At 42.6% G+C, this 23,163-nt stretch overlaps 1 protein-coding gene across 9 annotated transcripts in view; it reads right to left on the bottom strand.

Annotated features, from left to right (window-relative positions):
- LOC128869629 (calcium/calmodulin-dependent protein kinase type 1-like) overlaps window positions 1-23,163 on the bottom strand; it is a 361,072-nt gene that overhangs the window by 66,873 nt on the left and 271,036 nt on the right. For all 9 annotated transcript variants that reach the window (XR_008455349.1, XR_008455348.1, XM_054112200.1 and 6 more), the window contains one exon: window positions 15,603-15,741. Coding sequence is in view for 7 of the 9 variants with exons in the window: in XM_054112200.1 (XP_053968175.1) it covers window positions 15,603-15,741 (139 nt within the window). In the remaining 2 variants the exon portion in view is untranslated. The remainder of the gene's footprint in view (window positions 1-15,602; window positions 15,742-23,163) is intronic.

Below are 23,163 nucleotides of genomic sequence, written 5' to 3' on the forward strand. Positions count from 1 at the left end.
TAACCCACGCTGCTCTTCGAAGTTAGTCGGTGAATGTAAGACAAAACTGAACAGTGTTGCAAAACACATCAAAGCTTATCTTATTTGGGTGCCTGAACACTGCGGGATTTCAAGGAACGAGTTGGCTCATAGAAGACGTTGGTGTGAGTTGGGCTCCTGCAGAATAGCTAAGTGCTTTGTGAAAGAACCAAAACTGAAATTAGCGACCCCACACATCTAATCTAAATACCAAATGGTATTTTATTCGGTTACGGCGGCCACCGTAAGGCATATATAAGTTTGTATATCTATATATATTATATAAAAATGAAATAATGTTCGTTTGTACGGATTTTTTTGAGCCGATACGAGGCCAATTTTATTCGTTCTTTTTTCATATTATAGGGATCCACTAGGGGAAGGTTTTTAGCAAACAAATTTTTTTTTTAATATTTTCTTCATATAAAAAAAAAGAAAAAATCAAAATATTGTACAAATTGTGTTTTTAGTGAAAATTCATTTTCTGTGTACAACTTTTTTTGAATAAATATACGAATTTTTCGTTATTGTGAAACGATTTGTGTCGTGTTGCTAAGTTGCAAATTTTTTTCGACGGAGAGTAAACATAAACACAGAGGTTTGTACGCTCTTTATGAAGAGAAATGCTTCAGTACACATACACGAACGCCGAACTATTGATTTGTGTTTTGTGTGCAGTTCATTTGTGAGAGCAACAAGTGTGTTGACCAAGGATAATAGATTTGCCAAGGTTTGCCAGACAAGAAACAGTTATTCTGCTCGCAGAGAATTTGACAGAAGTTGTTTTTGGGTTTACGTCAAACGAAGCAAGGATAATAGATTTACCAAGGTTTGCAAGACAAGAAAACAGTTATTCGTCTCTCAGAGATTTCACAGGATATGTTTTTGGGTTTACGTCAAACGAGATATACATTTTGTAAGAACAAAGGAAATGTTCAAACGGTTTGTTTACGAATACCGCACACCAGAGCACACACTTTATACCTTTCCCCATGTGATGTGGCAGAAAAAAATTGTTTTTTCAATTTTCTTTGGGTATTCACATCGATAAGATTACAATAGAATACATTGTTCCCGGATTGATACAAATTGAAAAAAATAGTATTACGTTTTCGGAATGGCAGATTTAAATAAAGTTGTGGATTTATTTACCGAAGAGGATGAACACATGAATACACAAAATTCAGATAACTCCAACGATATGAGCGTGTTTGAAGACATGGGAATTCAGATCGACAATTCAGAGGACAATGTGATTGTTGTTTCAGACGAAAATTCAACGAACAACGAGTCAAAGACGGAAATTGTTCATCACGAAACGAAAACACAATCCGAAGTTCTCAATCGAGAACTGGAGCGTGAATACCATTATGATTGTAATGAACTAAACACATTTGTAACATCAAATTTAACGAAATTGAATGACCAACAGCAACATGTTTATGATACAATCATGAATAATGTTAGGCATGGAACTGATGGATTGTTTTTCTTGGATGCTCCTGGGGGAACAGGAAAGACCTTTTTGATTTCATTGATATTAGCAACAATTCGATCAGATAATAACGTTGCATTGGCACCCGCTTCTTCCGGAATTGCGGCTACATTACTGGAAGGCGGTCGCACAGCACATTCTGCATTAAAGTTGCCTTTGAATATGCAGGTAAATGAAACACCAACATGTAATATTTCGAAAACATCTGGAACGGCAAAAGTTCTTAAAGTAAGCCAAACAGTCTTTGGAGGTGCATTGATTTTATTGGCTGGAGATTTCAGGCAAACCTTACCTGTGATCCCAAAATCTACGGCTGCAGATGAAATCAATGCATGCTTAAAATCATCGTATTTATGGAGACATGTAAACACGCTTACACTTGCTACAAACGTACGTGTTCAACTACAGAACGATCCGTCAGCAGCTGAATTTTCACACCAATTACTGAAAATCGGAAATGGCCAAATGTCTGTCGATCCAACAGGAATGATTACATTGCCTAACAATTTCTGCACTTTGGCACAGTCTAAAGAGGCATTGATACAGAGTGTATTTCCAAACATAGTTCAACATTACAAAAACCATGATTGGCTCAGCGAAAGAGCAATTTTAGCTGGGAAAAATAAGGACGTCAATGATATAAATGCAGCTATTTTGGATCAAATACCTGGTAACATAGTTGCATATAAGTAAGTCAATGGACACTATTACTGATCAAGATGATGTCGTAAATTATCCAACTGAATTCTTAAACTCACTCGATTTGCCAGGCCTACCACCTCATAATTTACGATTAAAAATTGGAGCACTGATTATTATGCTGCGCAACATTAATGTGCCACGACTTTGCAACGGTACCAGACTCGCTGTGAAGAAGCTAATGGGTAACGTTATCGAAGCAACAATTTTGAAAGGGAAGTACAAAGGAGAAGACGTTTTGATACCCAGAATTCTACTGATTCCGGCGGATTTACCATTCGATTTCAAACGTTTGCAGTTCGCTATGACAATTAATAAGGCGCAAGGACAGTCTCTACAAATGTGCGGTACTAATTTAGAATACCCAATTTTTTCTCATGGACGATTGTATGTAGCTTACTCACGAGTAGACAAACCATCGTCATTATTCATTTACGCGAAAGATGAAAAAACCAAAAACGTTGTCTACCAAAAAGTGTTACAAAATAAAGTTCGAATGAAATTGTATCAAAGAATTTGCTTTGTTTCGTATTAATTTTATTCTCTTTCAGCAAATTATTGAATTTATCGCCTAGCGAAGCGGGCGAGGGTACGCTAGTAACAGTATATATATATAGTATCAACCTTAAACAGACGCTCTGAAAATTTCAGTAGGGAGTTGAGTATCCCTCTGGGAATGTTGCAGATACCAAAAAAGCGTGGAAGCGATTCAGGCGAATCATCAATATAGTTTTTGTGGCTCTGTGGCGGTGCAATGCGTTAATTTCTCCCCTCCTTAACACAAGTACTTTTGGCTTTCTTATTTGTCGATTGATCGAAGCCAGTGTCTTAGAACCAACGTTATACCTAACATACCAGATCTACCAGTACCGAAGGCAGAAAACAGCATGATTGGAACATTTGCGGATGACCCAGTCCTAATGATATCTCATGAAGATACAAAACTCGCAAAACGAAATTTACAAAACGAGTTAAATTCGACACGAAAATGGTTAAAATATCGAAATTAACGCAGATAAAATAATACAAGTAAACTACACATACCGAAGGACAACCGCCGAACCAATTAGGGTTGCTAATTCTGACGTGCATATTGACACTAAAGCAAAATATATGGTTGTTGAAGCTGCAGCTCTTCATCTGTAACAGGTGGTGGTTGGACTCCGATTACGGTATTCACAGGACGGGAGCTTAAGAAGGTGGTGACGGTCTCCCGATTAATGTCGTTTATTGACTGTCTAAATACTGTCTGGTCCAACAGATTTCTGTCAGTTTTGTCTTGGATCTCGTCGGCATAATTTGAAAGGTGTCTTCTGACACGCCTAGGAGGCGGTTCTGGCTCAAGCAGGTGTCTGCAAGGGTGAGACCTACGGTAGCACCCTAGCAAGAACTGCTTGCTGAGCAGTTTGTTGTGCTCCATCACTAGGAGGATTTGTACCTCATTGTGAAGGTGTTGAATAGGAGACAACAGCAGGCAACCGGTCGCTGTCCGAATGGCAGTATTTTGGCATGTCTGTAGCTTTATCCACTGCGTGTCACTAGTTCCAGGCGACCAGACAGGCGCAGCATACTTTAGAACCGGCCGACCAATTGCCTTAAATGGCGATAGCAACAATTCTTTGTCTTTGCTTCAAGTGCTGTCGGCAAGCAACAATTTGCTGGTCAAGGACAAATTGAAAACCCTTGTGAGAAATCCTACTCCCAATGGTCCCAGGTGCTTCAACATAAGCGCGTTCAGTCCACCAGAGTCGATGGCTTTTGATGTTTTAGATTTATTGATGGCCTCCTGAACCTCGTCACCAGAGAAAGCAAGTGGCGCACTGTCGTTCGTTAGTTTGTGCAGCCTTCTGGAGGCACGACGCCTCGCCCTGTCAACCGGAGGATGCAGTAAAAAAAAGTCGGCTGAAATAGCTCGCGTATCTCTTCCGGTCCGACGAAGTGCAACCGTTGAAGGTGATAGCAACCTTGTCGTTGTGATTCGTTGGGTTCGACGGGGACCTAACGGTGGGCCAGAGCTTACTCACACCAGTGGTGAGGTTGCAGGTCTTCAGATGCTCAACCCATTTGGTCCGCTTATGTTGATCTACCAGTTGCCGGATCTCCAAATTGAGATCCGCAGGATCGGCCTGGCGTAGGTGGTCACGCTCATTTTCCAAGCTGGCTGCTTCGGCTGGGAAATTGGGACGAAGCCGGTGTGAAGGGAGCCGCAGCAGCTGTCAGAACCTTGCCCAACGCGCGTTCGCCTGCGCACACATCGGTGGGGATGGGAAGAGCGGCGAAGGTGAATTCCACGAAGCCGACCTAATTAGCTTTTTTAGAGTTAAAATAGGACCAGTGATTCGCGGAAACAAAGTCGGCAGGTCTCTCAATCGAAACGTTAATGGGCAAGTAGTCTGATGCAAGCAATAGCATAGGTCACCACGTTATGCTATTTATCAGACCTGCGCTAGCTATTGTTAGATCAGGCGAGCTGCTGCAATTGCCCACTACCCTGCTGGGGGCGTCGTCGTTCACAGTGCTGAATCGTCTATCTGCTCTGCCAATAGTTGTCCCCTACGATTGTTTGGCAGGCTTGAATGCTTGAAGTCACCTACAACCAATCGGTTTTCACCTCTGATGAGCGCGCCTATATCAGGGTGATATCCTGCCGGGCAGCAGGAGACAGAGGGTATGTATACATTATAAATTTCGAGCTCGGCATCGCCTGTCCGGACAGCTATACCTTGACATTCTAAGGTGCATTCCCTGCGGTCGATGCCTTCATCAATAAGACGATACTGCACTGTTTGGTGGACTATAAACGTGTCTGTGCACGTTATAGCCCTCATCTGGTCAGAGAGGACCTAGCGTGCAGCTTGGCTTCCTCTACTGCAGCTATTGGGATACTGGGGTCATGAAGTCAGCTATCTCGTCGACCTTGAATTTGAATTTGAATTTGAATTTGAAAAGGTCGAGCCAAGGAGCACCAGGAGATTTGGTGGCTCCTAAAACACTCAGGCTAAAAAAGCCCATTGTATTTAAAGCTCTGGAAAGGGGGTAGATAGTCAAGGAGGGAGGGAGAAAAGTATCATAGAAAGAGATAGGAAAGAATAGAGACAGAGATAGAGATAGTTAGTCCTGTGAGAATTTTCCAGATTCTTTGACAAATTTGTAAATATCCTCCAGTTTTAGAGAACGAATAATACTCATTCTCATGACATCGGAACCCAATACTCGTAGTCGCGCTCTAGCAAAGGCAGGACACTCACAGAGAAAGTGCTCAGTGCTATCCGCCTCCTCCAAGCACGACAGGCATACCGGGTCCTCGATGATTCCAATGGTGGCCATATGCTGACCCCATGGGTTGTGTCCTGTAATGATGCCGACCATCAACCGAATGTCTTTCCTTCTAAGTTTTAGTAGAAAGTTTGACAGTTTTCTGTTCGGACTCGTCACAAAACACTTTGCAGTTCTGCAGCGTTCTAGACCGGACCATCGCTCTTTATGTAGATTGCCTACATAATCGTTGATCCAGTTCTTGATTCCTGCGGGACTGATTCCGATTATTGGCTCTGGCCCCTGTGGAGGCACCGCTGATCCACGGTTAGCCAATTCGTCGGCAATTTCGTTTCCTTGAACACCGGAGTGTCCTGGAACCCATATAAGTACAAGCCTGTTCTGTTTTGCGACAGAATTAAGCTTCTTCTTACATTCTTGAACAATCTTTGAGGTTTGCTTCGCGTTCTCCAGGGCCTTCAATGCAGCCTGACTGTCACTGAAGACTCCAATCTGTTTCCCGCTCCATCTCCTCTCGATTATCCATTCGGCTACTTTTAGGATGGCAAAAACTTCTGTTTGGAAGACAGTTGCCATTCCCCCCATAGCGTAGTGATACTTATTACTATCGTTTAAGTACCATCCGGCTCCAGACCCTATTTCAGTCTTGGACCCATCGGTAAAGAAAATATCCGTCAAACCTCCCTGCATGCCTCCTGGATTGCTCCATTGCTCACGCAATGGAAATCTGACATCAAATTTCCTTCCGAATGAAACTGTGGGTATCAGGTCATCTTTAGGTGCCAAAAACAGTGGATACTGCTCCGACAGCAACTTAAAGATTTCTCTGTGTCCGGAAGCTCCATCTTCGTGCCAGAAACCATATTTATGGAGTCTACACATAGCTTTTATTGCTTCCTGTTGTATCTTAAGATCCAGGGGGAGCAAATCAAGCATAGCATTTAGGGCATCTCCAGAGGTTGTACTCATGGCACCCGTGATGCATAAACATACACTTCTTTGCAGCGTGTATAGTTCCCGGATTGTGGACTTAACCATGCTCCGTCGCCACCAGACCACAGAAGCGTAAGTGATGATTGGTCTGATAAGTGCCGTGTATATCCATAGGACCACAGCAGGTTTCAGACCCCAAGTTTTGCCAAAGGCTCTACGGCATTGCTGAAAAATCTTCAATGCACGATTCACCTTCAGTGAAACGTGTGTCTCCCAAGTCAGCTTCTTATCCAAGATTACTCCTAGATATTTAACTTCGTTGGAAAGACCAAGTGTCACACCTTTCAGTGTTGGAAGACTGAGTCCCTCCAATTTCCGTTTTCTCGTAAACAAGACTATAGTTGTTTTGTTCGGATTAACGGAAAGACCTTGTCTCATGCACCAATCATCGATTTTGTCAAGAATCCTCTGCACTTTCGTGCAAAGCCTCCTTAAGGATTTATCCGATGTTAGCGCACAGACGTCGTCCGCATATGCTTGGACGTGAAAGCCGAGTTCCTGCATCTCCACTAATAGGGAGTCTACGACGAAACACCACAGCAGCGGAGAAAGAACACCCCCTTGGGGACATCCTTGCTTGGCCCTGACTGTGATTTGCTCGTCATCGCTCCCACCAGCGGTTAACAGCCTCTCAGAGAGCATGGAGTATATCCATTTTATAATGGCTTGATTAACTCCGTGTCGTTCGGCAGAAGAACATATCGAGTCGAAAGTGGCATTATCAAAAGCCCCCTCAATGTCCACGAACACGCCCATTGTGTATTCGTCAGCTTCCAGCCCAGCTTCAATCTTGCTAACAAGATCGTGTAAGGCTGATTCACATCATTTTCCACTCTGGTAAGCGTGTTGATTTCTACTAAGTGGACTTCTCGGCAATACCCCCACTCGAATATGTTTCTCCACCACTCGTTCCAGACTTTTCAACATGAACGATGTCAAACTGATTGGTCTGAAACTTTTTGCTAGGGAATAGTCATCTTTTCCTGGTTTCGGAATAAATACTACTCTTACGCGTCGCCATTGGGATGGTATATAACCAAATGCAAGACAGGCTGTGAAGATCCTTTTCAGGGCCTCAATCAGCCTGTCTCCTCCTTTTTTAAGCATTGCTGGATATATTCCGTCAGGTCCAGGGGACTTAAAGTTCTCAAAGGAAGATAAGGAAAACCTTATCGATTCCCTTGTCACTATCCGACTAGCAATATACCAGCTGTACCTAGAGGTTCCACCGTTGCCACCGTTGTTGTTCATGCCACTCTCAACTTCAGAGATAGTTCTACTACCCGGAAAGTGAGTTTCGAGTAGAGCATTAAACGTTTCCGATTTGGAAATGGTGTATGAACCATCAGGTTTTCGAATGGAATCCAGCCTTACTGAGCGGTCTAAATGAAGGACCTTACAAAGTCTCGCTGTTTCCCTCATTTCTTCGACGTTACTGCAGAAATTTCTATAGGATTCAAGTTTGGCTTGCCGTACTTTTTTCTTATATTCTCTCTGTGTAAGTCGATGATTGGCCCAGTCCTCTTCTGTTTGGTCTTCAAGGCCTTATTAAGAAGTTTCCTGGACCGTACACGAAGCTTCGACAGTTCAGGGTTCCACCAAGGAACCGCTTTCCCCTGTCTGCTTTGCCTGAGTGGACACAGTTCCTCAAAGCAATTGATTAAAGTACCTTCTAATTTCTTAGTCGCATCTTCAATCATTTCTGCTGATTTGAGTTTTTTCAGGTTTGGTAATCGCTCTGTTACAAGCTCACCATACCTGTCCCAGTCCACATTTCGAGGATTCCTACCGGAAGGTATTGATATTGTGTCAATTCCCAGTCGGAATTCGATAAGACGATGATCAGAAAGAGAGTCCTCCTCCAAAACTCGCCATCGGTTGATTTGATTTCCAACTGACCTATTGGTAAGTGTTAAATCAATCACCTCTTGTCTCCTTCTGGTCACAAAAGTTGGTTTGTTACCAGTGTTTTGAATGACCAAATCGGATGACAGGATAAAATCCAGTAGCTTGAGACCTCTGGGGTTGCATTTGCTGCTTCCCCACACAATGTTCTGTGAATTTGCGTCACAGCCCACTATTAGCCCCAGATTATTGGATTCTGCGTACTTGACCACTTCTCTTAGCTCCCTCGAAGGAGGTGGCTGTAAAGAGTCGTAGGGTAGGTAGGCCGAAACTATAATAGCTTCGACACTGTTCCCACTTTTCAAGTACTTTATTTTTGCAGCAACGATATCTCCGGAGCATAGCTCTTTTAACATCGTGTGTTCGATCAACCTCGGCATGATAATACATGCTCGCGGTCTCACATTCCCTTCACAATGAAGTATTTGTCCCCACGACATAGCACTTAGACCACAGATACGCTTGTGACATACCCATGGTTCTTGTATAAGTATTATGTGTGGGTTTGTTTGCAGTTTTGCATGCCTACGGCACAAGAGAGCCGTAGACACTTTGCTATGCTGCAGATTTATCTGTGTAAATATTACTTCAGTCATGAGACTGAGTATATTTACGCTTTGTCCTCCACCTTATCCTGGACGCGGAACTGGATCCGCCCCAGATGTAGGTGGGGACGGCACCCGTACTTCGACTTAAGAACCTTGAGGGACCCAAGATCGATACCCAGTACCAGATGGGAACCTGCCTCCGAAGTGGTAGCGGATTTCTGCCTGGTGCACGAGTATACTCTCCAGAGAGTCGTGTCAAGATCCTTATTCTGAACACGGATGCGTTTGAGGAGTTCTGCTGAATTACAGGAAGGACCCGGAATCCAGACACTCGCTCGTACCAGCCTTTCTTTGCTACTCTCAACAAGAATAAACTTGCTGTTTTCGCAGGCTGGGATTTTTGCTATCGCTTTTTCTAGCCATTCTCGGGAAAAAGCATTGGAACAGTGCACCTTTACGATGCCGTCCACCACGCTTTTCCCCTCGAAAGTCGGCGCGTCTTTCGACTCACCGATAGCTTTCCACAGATAGCTGTCAAGATAGTCTTGTTGCCCTTTGGACAGTAGAGCATCTTGTTTGTCGGTATGTATCTCCACCGTCATTGCCTTTGCTGCCATTCTCGCGAATGATTCGCCAGACGTTGACGGAAGAGTGTCATTCGACATTTGAGGTCCCTTAGCCTCTGCCTTGTCAGGCAAAGGTTTGTCTGCCTTGGATGGGGTCGAGGATGCAGGCATTTCCGAATTGCGTTTTTCAACTTTCCTCTTCTTTGCCTTCCTCCTCTTCCCGGTCGTTGGCACAGACCCCGTTTCGGAAGAGCGCAGCGCTACAGAGGAATCCTCTGTTCTGCCACGCTTTCCCGTTTCCGTTACAGGTGTCGAAGTTGACGGAGCTTGAGTCCTTGCCTTAGCTAGTGCTTCGGCTTGCCTCGCCTTCAGTCTTCTTCGTTTGATCTGCCTTGCGGTTAGACCAACACCTGCGTTCGACTCTCCAATAACTTCGGTCTTTTTACCGGTACTTACCTGATTCACACCAGGTTTAACCGTTGTCAAAGACTTACTCGGTACCAGAGATCCGTCTGAGTCTACTGAGAGATTGTCCGCCATCTCCACATCCTCCACAACTTGTTCAGTTGCTTCAGATCGTTTCGATGGCGGTGTATCGCTCACACTCACTCGGCTCTCCATTGGCATAGCCAATGTGCCATGTTTCACCACTAGTAATGCGCTTCCTCCGGAACCCTGGGTGTCAGTTCCGGTCATAGGGGAATGTGGGGTTCGGGCCTGCACATCCGATGCCCGAGCCGTCGATTGCTCGACGGGAGGATTTCCCAAAAGTGGGTTACCTCGTGCAGAAATATCTTTATTTAGCCTCCACATAAGAAAAGAAATGCATTTTATCCCTCCTGCCAGGTTGTCGGTACGGTACTCTCCACATAGTACTTGGGTGGCCACCAATTCCGCCGTTCCGCGGATGAGTGGATACCCAATTCCTATATGAAGCTGCCCTCTTAGTTCGTGGTAAGTTAATCTCCATAGAATGGGGTTAACTCACCACTTAGGCCTCATCCCCGCGGCAAGGAGACCGACATGACAAGGTCGTCGACCTTACTCGTGAATCTGTTGCAGTTATATTGAAGAAGCCTAAAGCTTCTTGGTAAGGTAGTAGTAACTCGCGGGGTGAGGGACGTGTGGGTTGCCTGCGTTGGGCCTGCTGTACATCCCGCTGTAGTTAGTGCGGCCGCGCCACGGGGGGCGGTTGCGGGTGCAGAGCTCTGCAGCGGGGAGCAACGTAGTCAGTTGCTCTCACGGGTGGTGCGCAGGCCGGAACATCTCCGAAAATAGCACCAGCCATTGTATGAACTGCACTTGAGTGATGTCAGGTGACGGGGGACCAAGAGCTGCTGGTTTGTCCGGGGATGGGCTAAGTCGGGGGAGTTTTGTTGCTCCGATAGGCTTCTCACCGCGGAGGTATGGGTTGTGGTGGCGGTTGGTGGTGCCGGCCTATCAGGGGGAGTAGTAGCCGTTGAGGCATCGAACACCTGCTGGCGGGAGCAACATGTGGCCACATACCGTGTGGACAACGCCCTATGAGTCTTAAGGCCTGAACATGTCTTAAAGTGGCTCCACCCGTTGCACGTATTGCACCTAACCGAGGTGGAGTTCGGGTGGAGCCGTTTATGGCATACGCAGTAATAGAATACCTCTGGCCCTGGGTTGGATTCAATACCAGCCCAGAGGAGATGTATAATATTTGGAGCAAGGTTGCTGCGAGGAGTTGCTCCTCTTACGTAAGGAGTAGGGTGATATACTGTTCACTAAACAGGGCCAAACACCCAAACAGGGTGTACGCGCCAATTATATATTTATATAGACAGGGCTAGTTTACTGGGGTGGCAGCCCTTGGTCGGGAAAAACCCGAGTCATTCCGGTAACGTAGAACCGGCTACCATGGGAACGGATCGATGGTCATTATGATCGACTCAGAATTAAACTGGCAGGAGCATATAAGGAAGAAATTGAGGTTTGGGCATTGCTGCAAAAAGTAATCTAAGTATACTACAACAAGACCAGTCTAAAATAACTATAACCAAGATGCCTTGGTTGACCTTGACCTTGATACCGATACTATTGACGAAAAAATACAAAGCGCTAGCAGAAGACAAACAAGCATACTAAGAACGCACTTAAATCCTATGATGAGAGGGCTCCCAAATAAAGAGAAATCTTTTTTCAGAAGACACCAACAAATCTTACAAAATCTATGTAGTTAATTGTCAACTAATTCTATTTGTCATTGCTTAATAGTCACTTGTTTTAAATACTACATATATATTTCTTCTAAATGAGCTTTGAAGGCATAGGTCTTTCAATACCACTCGCATTCAATCTCTTTGTACTAGGCACATTCTTCAGACTGAATGGCATCCTGCTAAATTCATATTTGTCATTCTTTATCCTGAAATCCGTTTTTTCGCGGTCCTTCTTTTTATGTGAAGGCCAGATTTTAGATCTAAGGTAGTAAACAAATTTGAACTTCCTCGATCTGCCCCAATCGTTTTTTCTTTAATTTTTTGTTTTTAAATCAATTACCCTGCCGAGTTTTTGTTTACCGTATTCATCTAACCCCTTTTTATTCACCACATGGGCTGGAGTGTTATGAGCTGAATTAGATTTTCGTATGAAACCGTCTTTCACCAAAGTTTCTATTTCAATGCTAATGAATATGCACTTCGATATTTCAGATTATCTGAATTTGTCGAGTTGCCTACAGCAAAGATTCCTGCGAAGTCATGACGCATACGATTGACTTCTAACTCCTGGGCTGTAGTCAGATCAGAGGGTAAATCTTCTGGTTTGGCAGAAAATAGAATATCACACAACGGACACCTTAGGCCTAACTATTACTGCGTTTTCCCTACCCTGCTCATTGAGCGCGGCGGCTAATTCCCTATTACGGCTATGCGTTATTATATATATTTTTTTTTTTTTTTGAGAGTTAAATATTTGTCAAGTCTATCATAATATTGACATATTACCCTTCCTTAAAGCACTTAGTTCCGTGTCTAAAACGTGTTTTGGTCTTCTGTCTGCAGATCAATTCAAAATCCCCATGGCAATAGGCGATAGATTTATACTATCCAGGAGGTAGTTTTCTGCGGATAGAGGAAATAGGCGCCGAAAGACTTGCGTTATTTTGTTTAACTAGGTATTAAATGCTATCCTAGTTTGCTCATTTGCTTGTTGCAATATTTCTACTTGTTTCCTAGACACACTCATTTATATTGGTTTTATCATCTTTTTATTATCTTTTGAAACAATTAGAAAACAAATTAAAAATTTTTAATTTTCTTTTATTATTATGTTTCGAAATACGAGAAAAAAAAGTTTTCTCGCGGATCACACAATGAAATTCGGCTAATTACTTAAATATTTTGAATTCCCTTCATGTGAAGAAGTTTAAGTGGTGTGGCAAGTTGGGCCCTTCCGTAATTATAGCGTTAGTCTAAGCGGATTTGTTGATAAGGACGCCACTTCCTTGTAAGCTTTATTCCAATGACAAAACAGAAGCAAACTAAACTTAGAATCAACTGGTTCCATACTTGAGGTTTGCAGCTGCTGCTGCTCGCTGTCTGTGTTCATTTTATAGATGCGCTGGTATCTGGTTGATATGAAGCCTCTTCGTTTCACCAAAAGTTCGCCCGTGGCGAATAGATGAATCAACTGGTATAAATGAACATATATTGGTAGCGCTGAAAAAGGTATAACCGCACTCACTAACGGGAAATCTTGCTACTTTGTTGTTGCTTTTACTGCAATTATTTCGTCAAGTGAGCAGAGCCCAGATATAGCGAGCAGATAAGCAGCGAATCGAGGGCATCTAAAGATACATTAAATTTTTCGCTGTGTGTGTATGTCATGTTATAGATGCACTGATGTCTGGTTTATATAGATGCAATAGATCTGCCGCTGTGTGTGTGTATTGGTACAGATGCACTGATATCTGGGTGATATAAATGCTCTGACAGCTCTCTTGCCCAAAACTTTCAAAAGGCACGTAGAGAGTTGGGTATCCCTCTGGGAATATTACAGATACCCAAGAAGCGGATATGAAAGAATGGGAGCGATTCCGGGGAATCATCAAAATTGCTTTCGAGGCTCTGCGGCGGTGAAATGTGTTAACTTATCGATACACCAAATCCTTCAATATTTTAATCATATAAATAAGTGCCAAATTATCTTCGCTTCAAAGTGATTCATCTTGTTACTTTTTAGCTGGGTATGTTGCCCCACATGATGGCGTAATTCATCCATGTCATCCTGCAGTGTTTCCCAATAACTACCTGCATCCATTGCACAAGCGGCACCTTTTCCCAATGATAAATGACCCGGAAGCTTTAAATCGCTTCCAGCTGAGCGAGAGGCCGACAAGAACATTTGGATATGTGCTCTTCCGAATGAATCGTTCGACCATTCCATCCGATTGTGGGTGCAAGAGTGTCCAACGTGTTTTCTTAATTCCTAGCAAGCAACACATATATTTAAATACTGCGGACTAGAAGTTTCCTTGGTCTGAATACCACTCAATAGGTACTCCAAACCGATTCGCCCAATTCGGCACAAATATTGAACCCGCGATGTATTGCTGTAATCTTTCATGACTTCTCTCCTTTGGATCTTTCGCTGCCATACACTGCGCGCAATTTCGAATCCCTTTGGCAAATATTTATTTGCAATTTACCTAGTAATACCGCTGCCCACATGGTCTCCACTTGGTCCATTGTGGAATTCCTCTAACACGGATGTAATTCTGAATACGGGAGTGATTTCAGTCTTTGTTTTCCCATACATTAATAATTTGAAGACTATTCCAATGCACCAAATATCCATTAGCCTCAGGACTTTCTATCGCCATTTCCCTTTTAGATGGTTTCTCTCCACCGTATTTCGCTTACTTCCGCCTGAGCTCGTCTTCGGTTGGCTATATTGTATTCTACAACTACAACTACATACAAAATGTCCCGTCTTACCGCAGTTATAACACTTTATATCCGAAATGCTGAGTCGTAGCATTTGAGGTAAGGACTCCCGTATTATTCTCTTAATTGCTTCTTCTAACAAGGTAGGCTCTTTAACTTCAACCCGATGAATTTTGTACACTGGTTTGCTCGAGAGATCTGCTGTTTCCTGTGTCAGTGCAAAAGAAAATGTCCGGTGTCCGGATCTCGTATACCTCTTATAAATGCCTCACACTTAATATTTTCCACGATAGCGTCTGCTCCTTAGCATACGCCAAATGCACTAAACGCTTAATCTCTGCAAGGTCTCATTTGTCCTTTTTCTGCGATTCGTCAGTTTCATCTGGAACATCTGTTGCCTGTGGTCACTCCCGTAACGTTTCTCTATTGCTGCCATCAGTCTGTCATAACTGCCCAGATTGGGTTCTGGAACTGCCTGCAGTACTTCGGTGGCGGAAGTCTTAAGTGAGACAACCAAGCAGCAATTTTACCTGAAGTAATTTTTTTGGTGTTGTTTCGAGCTTAAATATAGGTATGGTATAGTGCCGTCATGTTTCTAGTTGCATATCCTTCTAGCTTGGATATACGTGTATCCTGCTTTTCCAGCTACGATAACTCGACTGACATTTGTGAGGACATTTGCGACGCCATTCGGGATATTGCAGTCATCATGACATTCAAGTCTATACCTGAGGATGATGCTGGATTCTCTGCCTTCTCTGTTTTCAGCTGGAACACATTGACGTTCTCGGTACGTATTTGTTACGCTTTCATCCAAAAAAAAAGTCTCACAATAATTTCTCTGAGTTCGATTACTGGACTGTTAAATAGTCACAACTAATGTCAACACAATTTGTTTTATTTAATTTCCACACTTAATTACTTTACTTTATGTTTACACGTTCACACGTTTAACTTATGACTGAATACCCTATGTGCGTGTACCTCTGCTTATACTTTATACATGTGCTTAATGACTATCGTAATTTCTAAACTCCGCAACACGTATCTTCTGGCGACTTGTCATGCCCTGGTCTGTCTTGTCATCTAGTGTCAAGACGAATTAATGGCTTTGTGTTAGTATCTCATTCATTCGAGTTTTGTTGCCAGGCGGTTCTGGAACATTCGTGTTTTGCTATAATATTCTTACCTTCAGATCTCTGTGGACGACACCTTGCTCATGCATATAGTCGACAGCTTCTAAAATTTGTCTTATAAGACCGGACGCATCTTTTTCGGTATATGAGCCTTTTTCAACAATGCGATCAAATAGTTCACCACCAGTTACTCTGAAATAAGAGCCAAAAACGCCAATAGTTATGAATTGCTTACATTTTGAGCGTTAGACTAATTGATTTTCCCATCTCGTTTTTTAGATTTAGTTGGTTCGCCTGTTTTTGAGAATTTAAATAAAATTTTAAATTCAGCAATCTTAATATACCGGATGGTCTAAATCTTAAATACAATATAATTTTAAATAACTCTGACGTTTACAAAATTTTCCTGCTCAAAATTTTTACAATTAGTCAGTGTCATGCTCGTTCACAAGAATGAGAGGATTCACCCACTACATACGCTACTCAAAAACGTACAGAGCATAGTAAAGTGTTTCCCTATTTTGCTTCGAATAAAATTGAGTAAAAAACAAGTGTAGGATATATGTAAACTATTTGTGTGCTAATACGTATACTGCTAGAAGAGTGGTGAAACGACTCAAGATCCAGGGATCTCATGGTAAAGCTATAGAATGAAGGGAAAATCGAAATGAAATCGTTTTATTTATGGTTAGGCCTCATCATCAATCTAAGAAGTTATCACAAATTCCAAGTCGACCCGATCCACTTTTACTATCCATTGAGCCGTATTTAGATCATTTGTTTAGGCTAACTGAAAAAGAAAAACCCCATTCCCATGACAGCCTGCTCTACATACCGGAAAGACTCGATTTTCGAGCAAGGGTTGACCGCCCCAGAAAACGAACCTCTCTCAGTTCTGCGATTTCTACCTTACAAACATGGTTTTATAGAGCAAGACATTGCAGCTCGGTTTCTTTGTTTGTTGCATTGAAAAAGTCAGTAAACTGCAAAATTTTTACTGACAAAACCCAAATCATTGATACAACATATAGCGGAAAATGCTAAAATAATACGAGCATTGAGTTTAAAATACACAATTTTTGGCAAAAAAAAATCTAACGTAATAGAACTCCAAGAAAGTGCGATACTGGGACATATAGTGCATAATTCTAACTAAAGCCCCTTTTTTTGAAGTGGATAATAAAAACGAAGAGTCCTGGCTAAAATAAGGCACTGAATATCGTGTAGAAGTGAGAGATAATCCTTCTGCTTTCAAGGGACTTTAGGTTAGGTATTTACACACGGGAGAATGAGATCAGAAAATATAAGGGAGCTAAAGTCATATTTAAAGATGATATTTTAAGCCGCAAACTCAAGCTTGGGACATATGTATGCAGCACACTTCAGATCATTCATTTGTCAGACTAGCAGTTCTCGGTACCCAAACAGTCTGTTGAGTGTGTCAAAGCTCAGTGTCTTGGAATAAGGCAGGTGTAATCCATATCACCTTCGAATATGCTCTGGTCTGAAATAGCGCATTCGAATTTTAAGGCATAGCTGTCCGGTCAAGCGCTGCCGAGTTAAAATATTCAACCGCTGCAGTATGCATACGCCCTGTCATCAGCCGACCTGCAGGATACCTCTGATATTGGTGTGCTGCTCAGAGAAGAAATTTAGTTGGCAACTTTATCGGGCATCACGATTTTTGATTAGACCTACAAAATAATCATGTGGGCATATATTGACTGAGCAGATAGACGATTTAACATTTAGCACGGTAAACGACAACACGTCACAAGGATAATGGGTAGCCACGGCAGTTTGACTTACCTAAAAATTGACAGCACGGGTCTAATAATTAGCACAACATGGTGACCTTTGCTATCTTTAACACTTACTTATTATCGTACTGCTCAATAAACTCGCAGAGTTGAAAAAAAGCTGATTAGGTCGGTGTCGTGGAACTTACTGAGAATATCTTCGTCGCTCTTCCTATTACAACCTCAGTTGTTGATGAGCGCAAATTCCGCAAGGAGATCAGAGCTGCGACTGCAAAAATCTACCCAAATTTTCCAACTGGGGCTGCTATTTTAGCAAACGAGAATAATCATCTTCGACAGGTCGATCCTGGAATTAAGAAATTCGCTAATTGGTAAACCAATATTTGGAGAGCTACACCTTTGCTTCCGAAGTGAGTAACCTTTGGTCCACTATTCAGTCCTAGTCCCACTCAACGAATATCAATTTATGCTGCATCATCTGTTGAATACGATCAACGGTCTTGTAACTAGTTTCACAGATTTCAAACAGCAGTACTTGCCTTCACCAGCGGAGGAGTTCACCTTAGAAGAAAAAAAAAAGTCAAAACCTGAAAACCATTGGTTTTGACAGAATAAGCATGATGATGCTGAAACAATTGAGTTCAATGAGAATAGACTACGTCACGAAGGTCTTCAACTTGTCCATAGCTCTTATAATCCCTGAAAAGTGATCCCACTATTGAAACCTGGGAAACCCGTCAACTAAGGAGTCATATTATCAGATAGCTCTCCTTTCCTCAGTAGAGAGTCCTTGCTACTGCCCATCCCCACGAAACATGTTTTACCAGATTCTCATTAGTACGGATCACCAAGCGACCACCACAGCGCTTAAAGGCATAAATTCAACCAAAACAGTTCGCCTCTGTGAAAGAACCATCTTAGTCATGTTGGATTTTTCAATGGTTTACGACACTATTAGCCATGCAACGCTACTAGTTTTCAATGCTGTTCACTAGACAGGGCTAGTTTACTGGGGCGGCAGCCTTTGGTCGGGAAAAACCCGAGTCATTCCGGTAACGTAGAACCGGCTGAGATGGGAATAGCCAACCGCCCCTGCGAGAGGACTGTCCTAGTAGCGTTGGATCTGAAGAAGGCTTCCGATAAAGTCAGCCATTTCACGCTACTAGAGAATATTTATTAGCTGAAGAGGTGGTCCGCTAACTACCTGAGCGGTCGTCACTCGTCAGTGACTTTTCGAGATCAAATATCAAAGCAGAGAAAGATTAAGCAAGATGTACAACAGAGTGGAGTCCTTTCTCCCTTGCTGTTGAAATTGTACATACCGAAGCTCCCCCAACCACCAGAGGGAGTCTCCTTGGACTCATACGCTGACGACTGTACAATAATGGCGTCGGGCAATGACATCGATGGTCTGTGTTCCAAAGTGAACAACTATCTCACCGACCTTTCTCGCTTTTTCACTGCGAGGAATCTCCAACTTTCCCCCACTAAGTCCACGGCGACCCTCTTTACCACCTGGACAAAGGAGGTAAAGCTGTCCCTTAAGGTAAAAGTAGACGACACACCAATTCCGACGGTAAACAACCCCAAAATTTTGGGTGTAAGCTTCGACAGTTTGCTCTCCTTCTCAGCGCACACAACCGCAATTGCCACTAAGGTCCGAAATCGCAACAAGGTCCTCAAATCGCTTGGCGGCAGCGCTGGGGACAAAGGCAAAGAACTGTTGCTATCGACTTTTAAGGCAGTGGATAAAGCTACAGACATGCCAAAATACTGCCATTCGGACAGCGACCGGTTGCCTGCTGTTGTCCTCTGTTCAACACCTTCACAACGAAGCACAAATGCCCCCAGTAATGGAGCATAACAAACTGCTCAGCAAGCAGTTCCTGCTAGGATGTTACCGCAGGTTTCACCCCTGCAGACACCTGCTTGAGCCTTAGCCGCCTCCCAGGCACGTCAGGAGACACCTCTTAAACTACGCCGACGAAATCCAGGACAAAACTGACAGAAATTTACTGGACCAGACAGTGTTTAGACAGTCAATAAACGACATTCATCGGGAGACCGTCACCACCTTCTTAAGCTCCCGTCCTGTGAGTGCCGTAATCGGAGTCTAACCACCACCTATTGCAGATGAAGAGCTCCAGCTTCGTCGTGAGGTAGCAAGTTTAACTCCTACTTATCCAGAACCGACCCCGACATACCAAACATATGTCCGACATGTGAAGGCACCCCGCACGACACTAACCACCTTTTCACATGCGCTTTAAAACCTACTCATCCAACACCCCTCTCCCTCTGGACCCAACCCGCCGAAACAGAATGTTTCCTGGGCCTACCGTTAAATGAGCTAGACGAAGACGTGGGTGATATGCCCTACACTAACGGGGCTTCTATTACTGTTAACAAACAAACAAACAAACTAGTTTTCAACGAAAACTGAACCATTGTTCAATATTGGAACCCGCAATGACATGGATAACTTGTGTTCTAAAGTAAACGGTTGTATCTCTTAACTTTTTTGCTTCTTCAGTGCAAGGAACCTAACACTTTCCCACTAAATGCAAGCCGATCCTTTTCACAACAACAAGTTCATACTCCAAATAAAAGAACAAGGCGATGGCACACCAATCTCTGATGTCAATAACCCTAAGTATTTAAGTGTTCCAATCGACTGTTTGTCCTCCTTAGCGCCGAATACAACCACGATCAGGACAAAGACAATAATACGTTACTGACGATATTTAAAGCGATCATCTGGCCACCTTCTAGGCATGTCAGAAGCCTTCAGCTCCAAATTACCGACGACCCCCACACATACATAAGGCAGAATTGGATCCGAAGGAGTACAGACAGACTTTAAACGGCATTCACCAAAATATGTAACCATTTTCATGATCTTTCGCTACTTCAAAGCCTTTATAAGAATCCAACCACCGCCCATAACTAAATTACACTCTGGCATCTGTAACAGGTTACACTCCTACCCAACCAGAATGCACTCTGACATACTTCCACCCTGTCGAAATAAAACTGTAGATCCTTCCACTTGTGGAAAAGCATAAAGACGCACACCACGAATAAGAGGAGGAGCTTGACCACAAATAAACATTCCCACGGCAGCCGGTTCTACGTTACCGGAATGACTCGGGTTTTTCCTGACCAAGGGCTGTCGCCCCAGTAAATTAGCCCTGTCTAGTGAACAGCATATCACCACAAATAAACATGTATCAAAATATTATTCCATGTAACGGTATTTCGCAGCAGTAAAACGTCAGCAGCTGTAATACTGTGCTTACTGTGTCCAAATAAGAAAAAATAACAATAAATACAGATTTTTTTTAACATTTATTATTTAAAGCTTAATGGTTTGTGCTGCCACCTTGTTTGTAAATTACTTCGTAAATATGAATGGGTTTGTACAAACTCTCCAGAGGAGCCTAAAGAAATTTCAGACCGGGCCGTTTTAATGGTTCAAATTAAATCATTTTTGTCTTCAAATTCATCCATCCCCCCAGATTTTCCATAATGTTCAGATCTGAAGAATACGGTGGCCATGTTAAAGTAGCAACGTTTTGGGACGCAATTCAAGTTTGACGACCATTGAAGTGTGTACATCCTACTGAAAGCTATAATTAATAGGTCAAAATGTTTTACGAATCTCGGAAAAAAGCTGATTCCATCAGAGCTTTATAGCTGTTTCCTGCCATTATGTAGTCTACAATGTTCGATTCGAACGCGCCATAGCACGATGTTGCTCCCCATATTACAACACGGCCTTCACGGCTGTGATGTCGACTCAAGTACCTTACCTATCTTAAGTCATGAAAATAGTAATTGTATCCACTCAGTCCATCCATTTCATAATCGAGGCGCCGTTCTTTGCGAATTTTATTCAAAGGAGGTTATTTTGTAAATTTTTATGCTTCAGATGTGGCGCTTCTAGAATAGCACTTCGAACTGTGGATTTCCTGGCCGCAACATTTCCCATTTCTTTAATTTTTTCTTTTGATATAATCATAAGGATTTTGCGGGTTTCCTTCGGTGTTAAAGCCATCGCAGTTCTGCTTTTGTAGTTCTTACCCTAGGAGGCACCTTGTTTCACGTAAAGATTGACCATTCTATTTCATAAAAATTATTGCCTCTACTTAAGTGAACCAGACTGTATATATATAAATATAGCCCATATAGTCTGCGTACACCTTACAAGTACTTTTGAAGTGATTAAGAACACAATATAAACTTACAGTTGAAAACATACATACATACATATATTATTTAGTTACTTTTTCATTACATTCTTAAGTTCTTAAAAGCAAAAAAAAAAGACAAGATTCCAAGCTTCATTGATTACATAACGGTAAGTAATTGCAGTAACATGTAAATATAGCAACTAGAAATTCTACGTGTGGCAAAAGTTAATCCTCGAATCACATCATAAGCAATTGTTGAAAACGTAAATCAAACATCTAAAAGAAGAATTTGTGCAGAAACTGCTACAAAAGTTTTACATTAAGCTGGATATCGTTGTAGAAAACCGTTTATTTTATTTGTAAACGGAAGAAAACACATTGAATTTGCAAATAATTATGTAAGTAAGCATCAAAAGTTTTGGAGCCAAGCCATTTTTGGGGGAAATAAGACCTCGTCAGCCGAGATCGATAAGCTTTGACTCTTGGCATATAATAACAAGTAAGGAGGGGCTTGACGAAATGTTATGCGGCCAGAATGGGCGAACATTACAAGTGAGGAAAGAGAAAAGTTAGTAAACTCAAAATCCAATATGTAGATTAAGCGAAGCCCTAAAGTATCGTGGTAATCTAGGTTAGGTTGAAGCGGTTGTCCTGTGGGACACACTCAGGCTCATAGCCCATAGTGATGCCGCGTGGGGAGCTTGTCCCTATCTCTCCTAAAACCAGTGTATGTTTTTCAAAAATTTTAAAATATCTCTGATTTCTACAGAACTGAGGTCTTCCAACTCATTAAAAAATTGTCTACCCAGAATAGAGCAGGGTAGTGGCACAGTAGGTGCGGGATTGTCTCTTCCTCGTCCTCATCTAGACAACTTCTACAGAAGTCATGTGTTGGCACACCCATCCTTTGGGCGTGTCTACCTATTAGGCAGTGCCCCGTTATGACTGAGATCAATGTGCTAAGACTGTGTTTATTTTGGCTTAGCAGAGATTCTGTGCGTTTAGCATTTAGAGTCGACCACAGTTGACGGGCGATTTTGCAGGTGGCTTCATTACGCCATCTTTCGTTTGCTTTCTTTACAATTTCTTCAAGGTTGTGTAGCTTACATGTTTGTAAGGGTATCCCTATATCCTTATCTATGTGCTCGTCAGATAATTTAGTGCCAGGTCTTGCTAGTTCATCGTCTCTACAGTTACCCTCAATGTCGCGATGGCCAGGAACCCATGTTACCTTTAGGTGAAATGACTCAGCCATCTCGTTAAGAGATGTGCGGCATTTCATGGCTACCTTGGAGGTTGTCGACTGTTTTGTGAGGGATTCTATCGCCGCTGGCTATCAGTGAAAATGTAGATATCATTTCCGGATATCTCATCACACTGTATCAGGGTCGCGGCTTTTATTATTGCCATCAGCTCAGTCTGAAAGACACTACAGTAGTCGGGTAGCCGAGAACTGAAGGAGATCCCCAGATGTTCGGAATACACACCTCCGCCCACCCTGCCCTCGAGCTTTGAACCATCTGTAATGTCCATGCCATCTGTCTGTGGTAATCTAACAAAATATTAATTTTCGTTTTTGTATATTATTGATTCCTTTTCCATATACATATTTTAAAACTGTACTCAGGCTTTCTGGTTGTTATATTTACATGTTCTTGCAA

Source organism: Anastrepha ludens, chromosome X, assembly GCF_028408465.1.
Source record: "Anastrepha ludens isolate Willacy chromosome X, idAnaLude1.1, whole genome shotgun sequence".
NCBI classification, from domain to species: domain Eukaryota; kingdom Metazoa; phylum Arthropoda; class Insecta; order Diptera; family Tephritidae; genus Anastrepha; species Anastrepha ludens.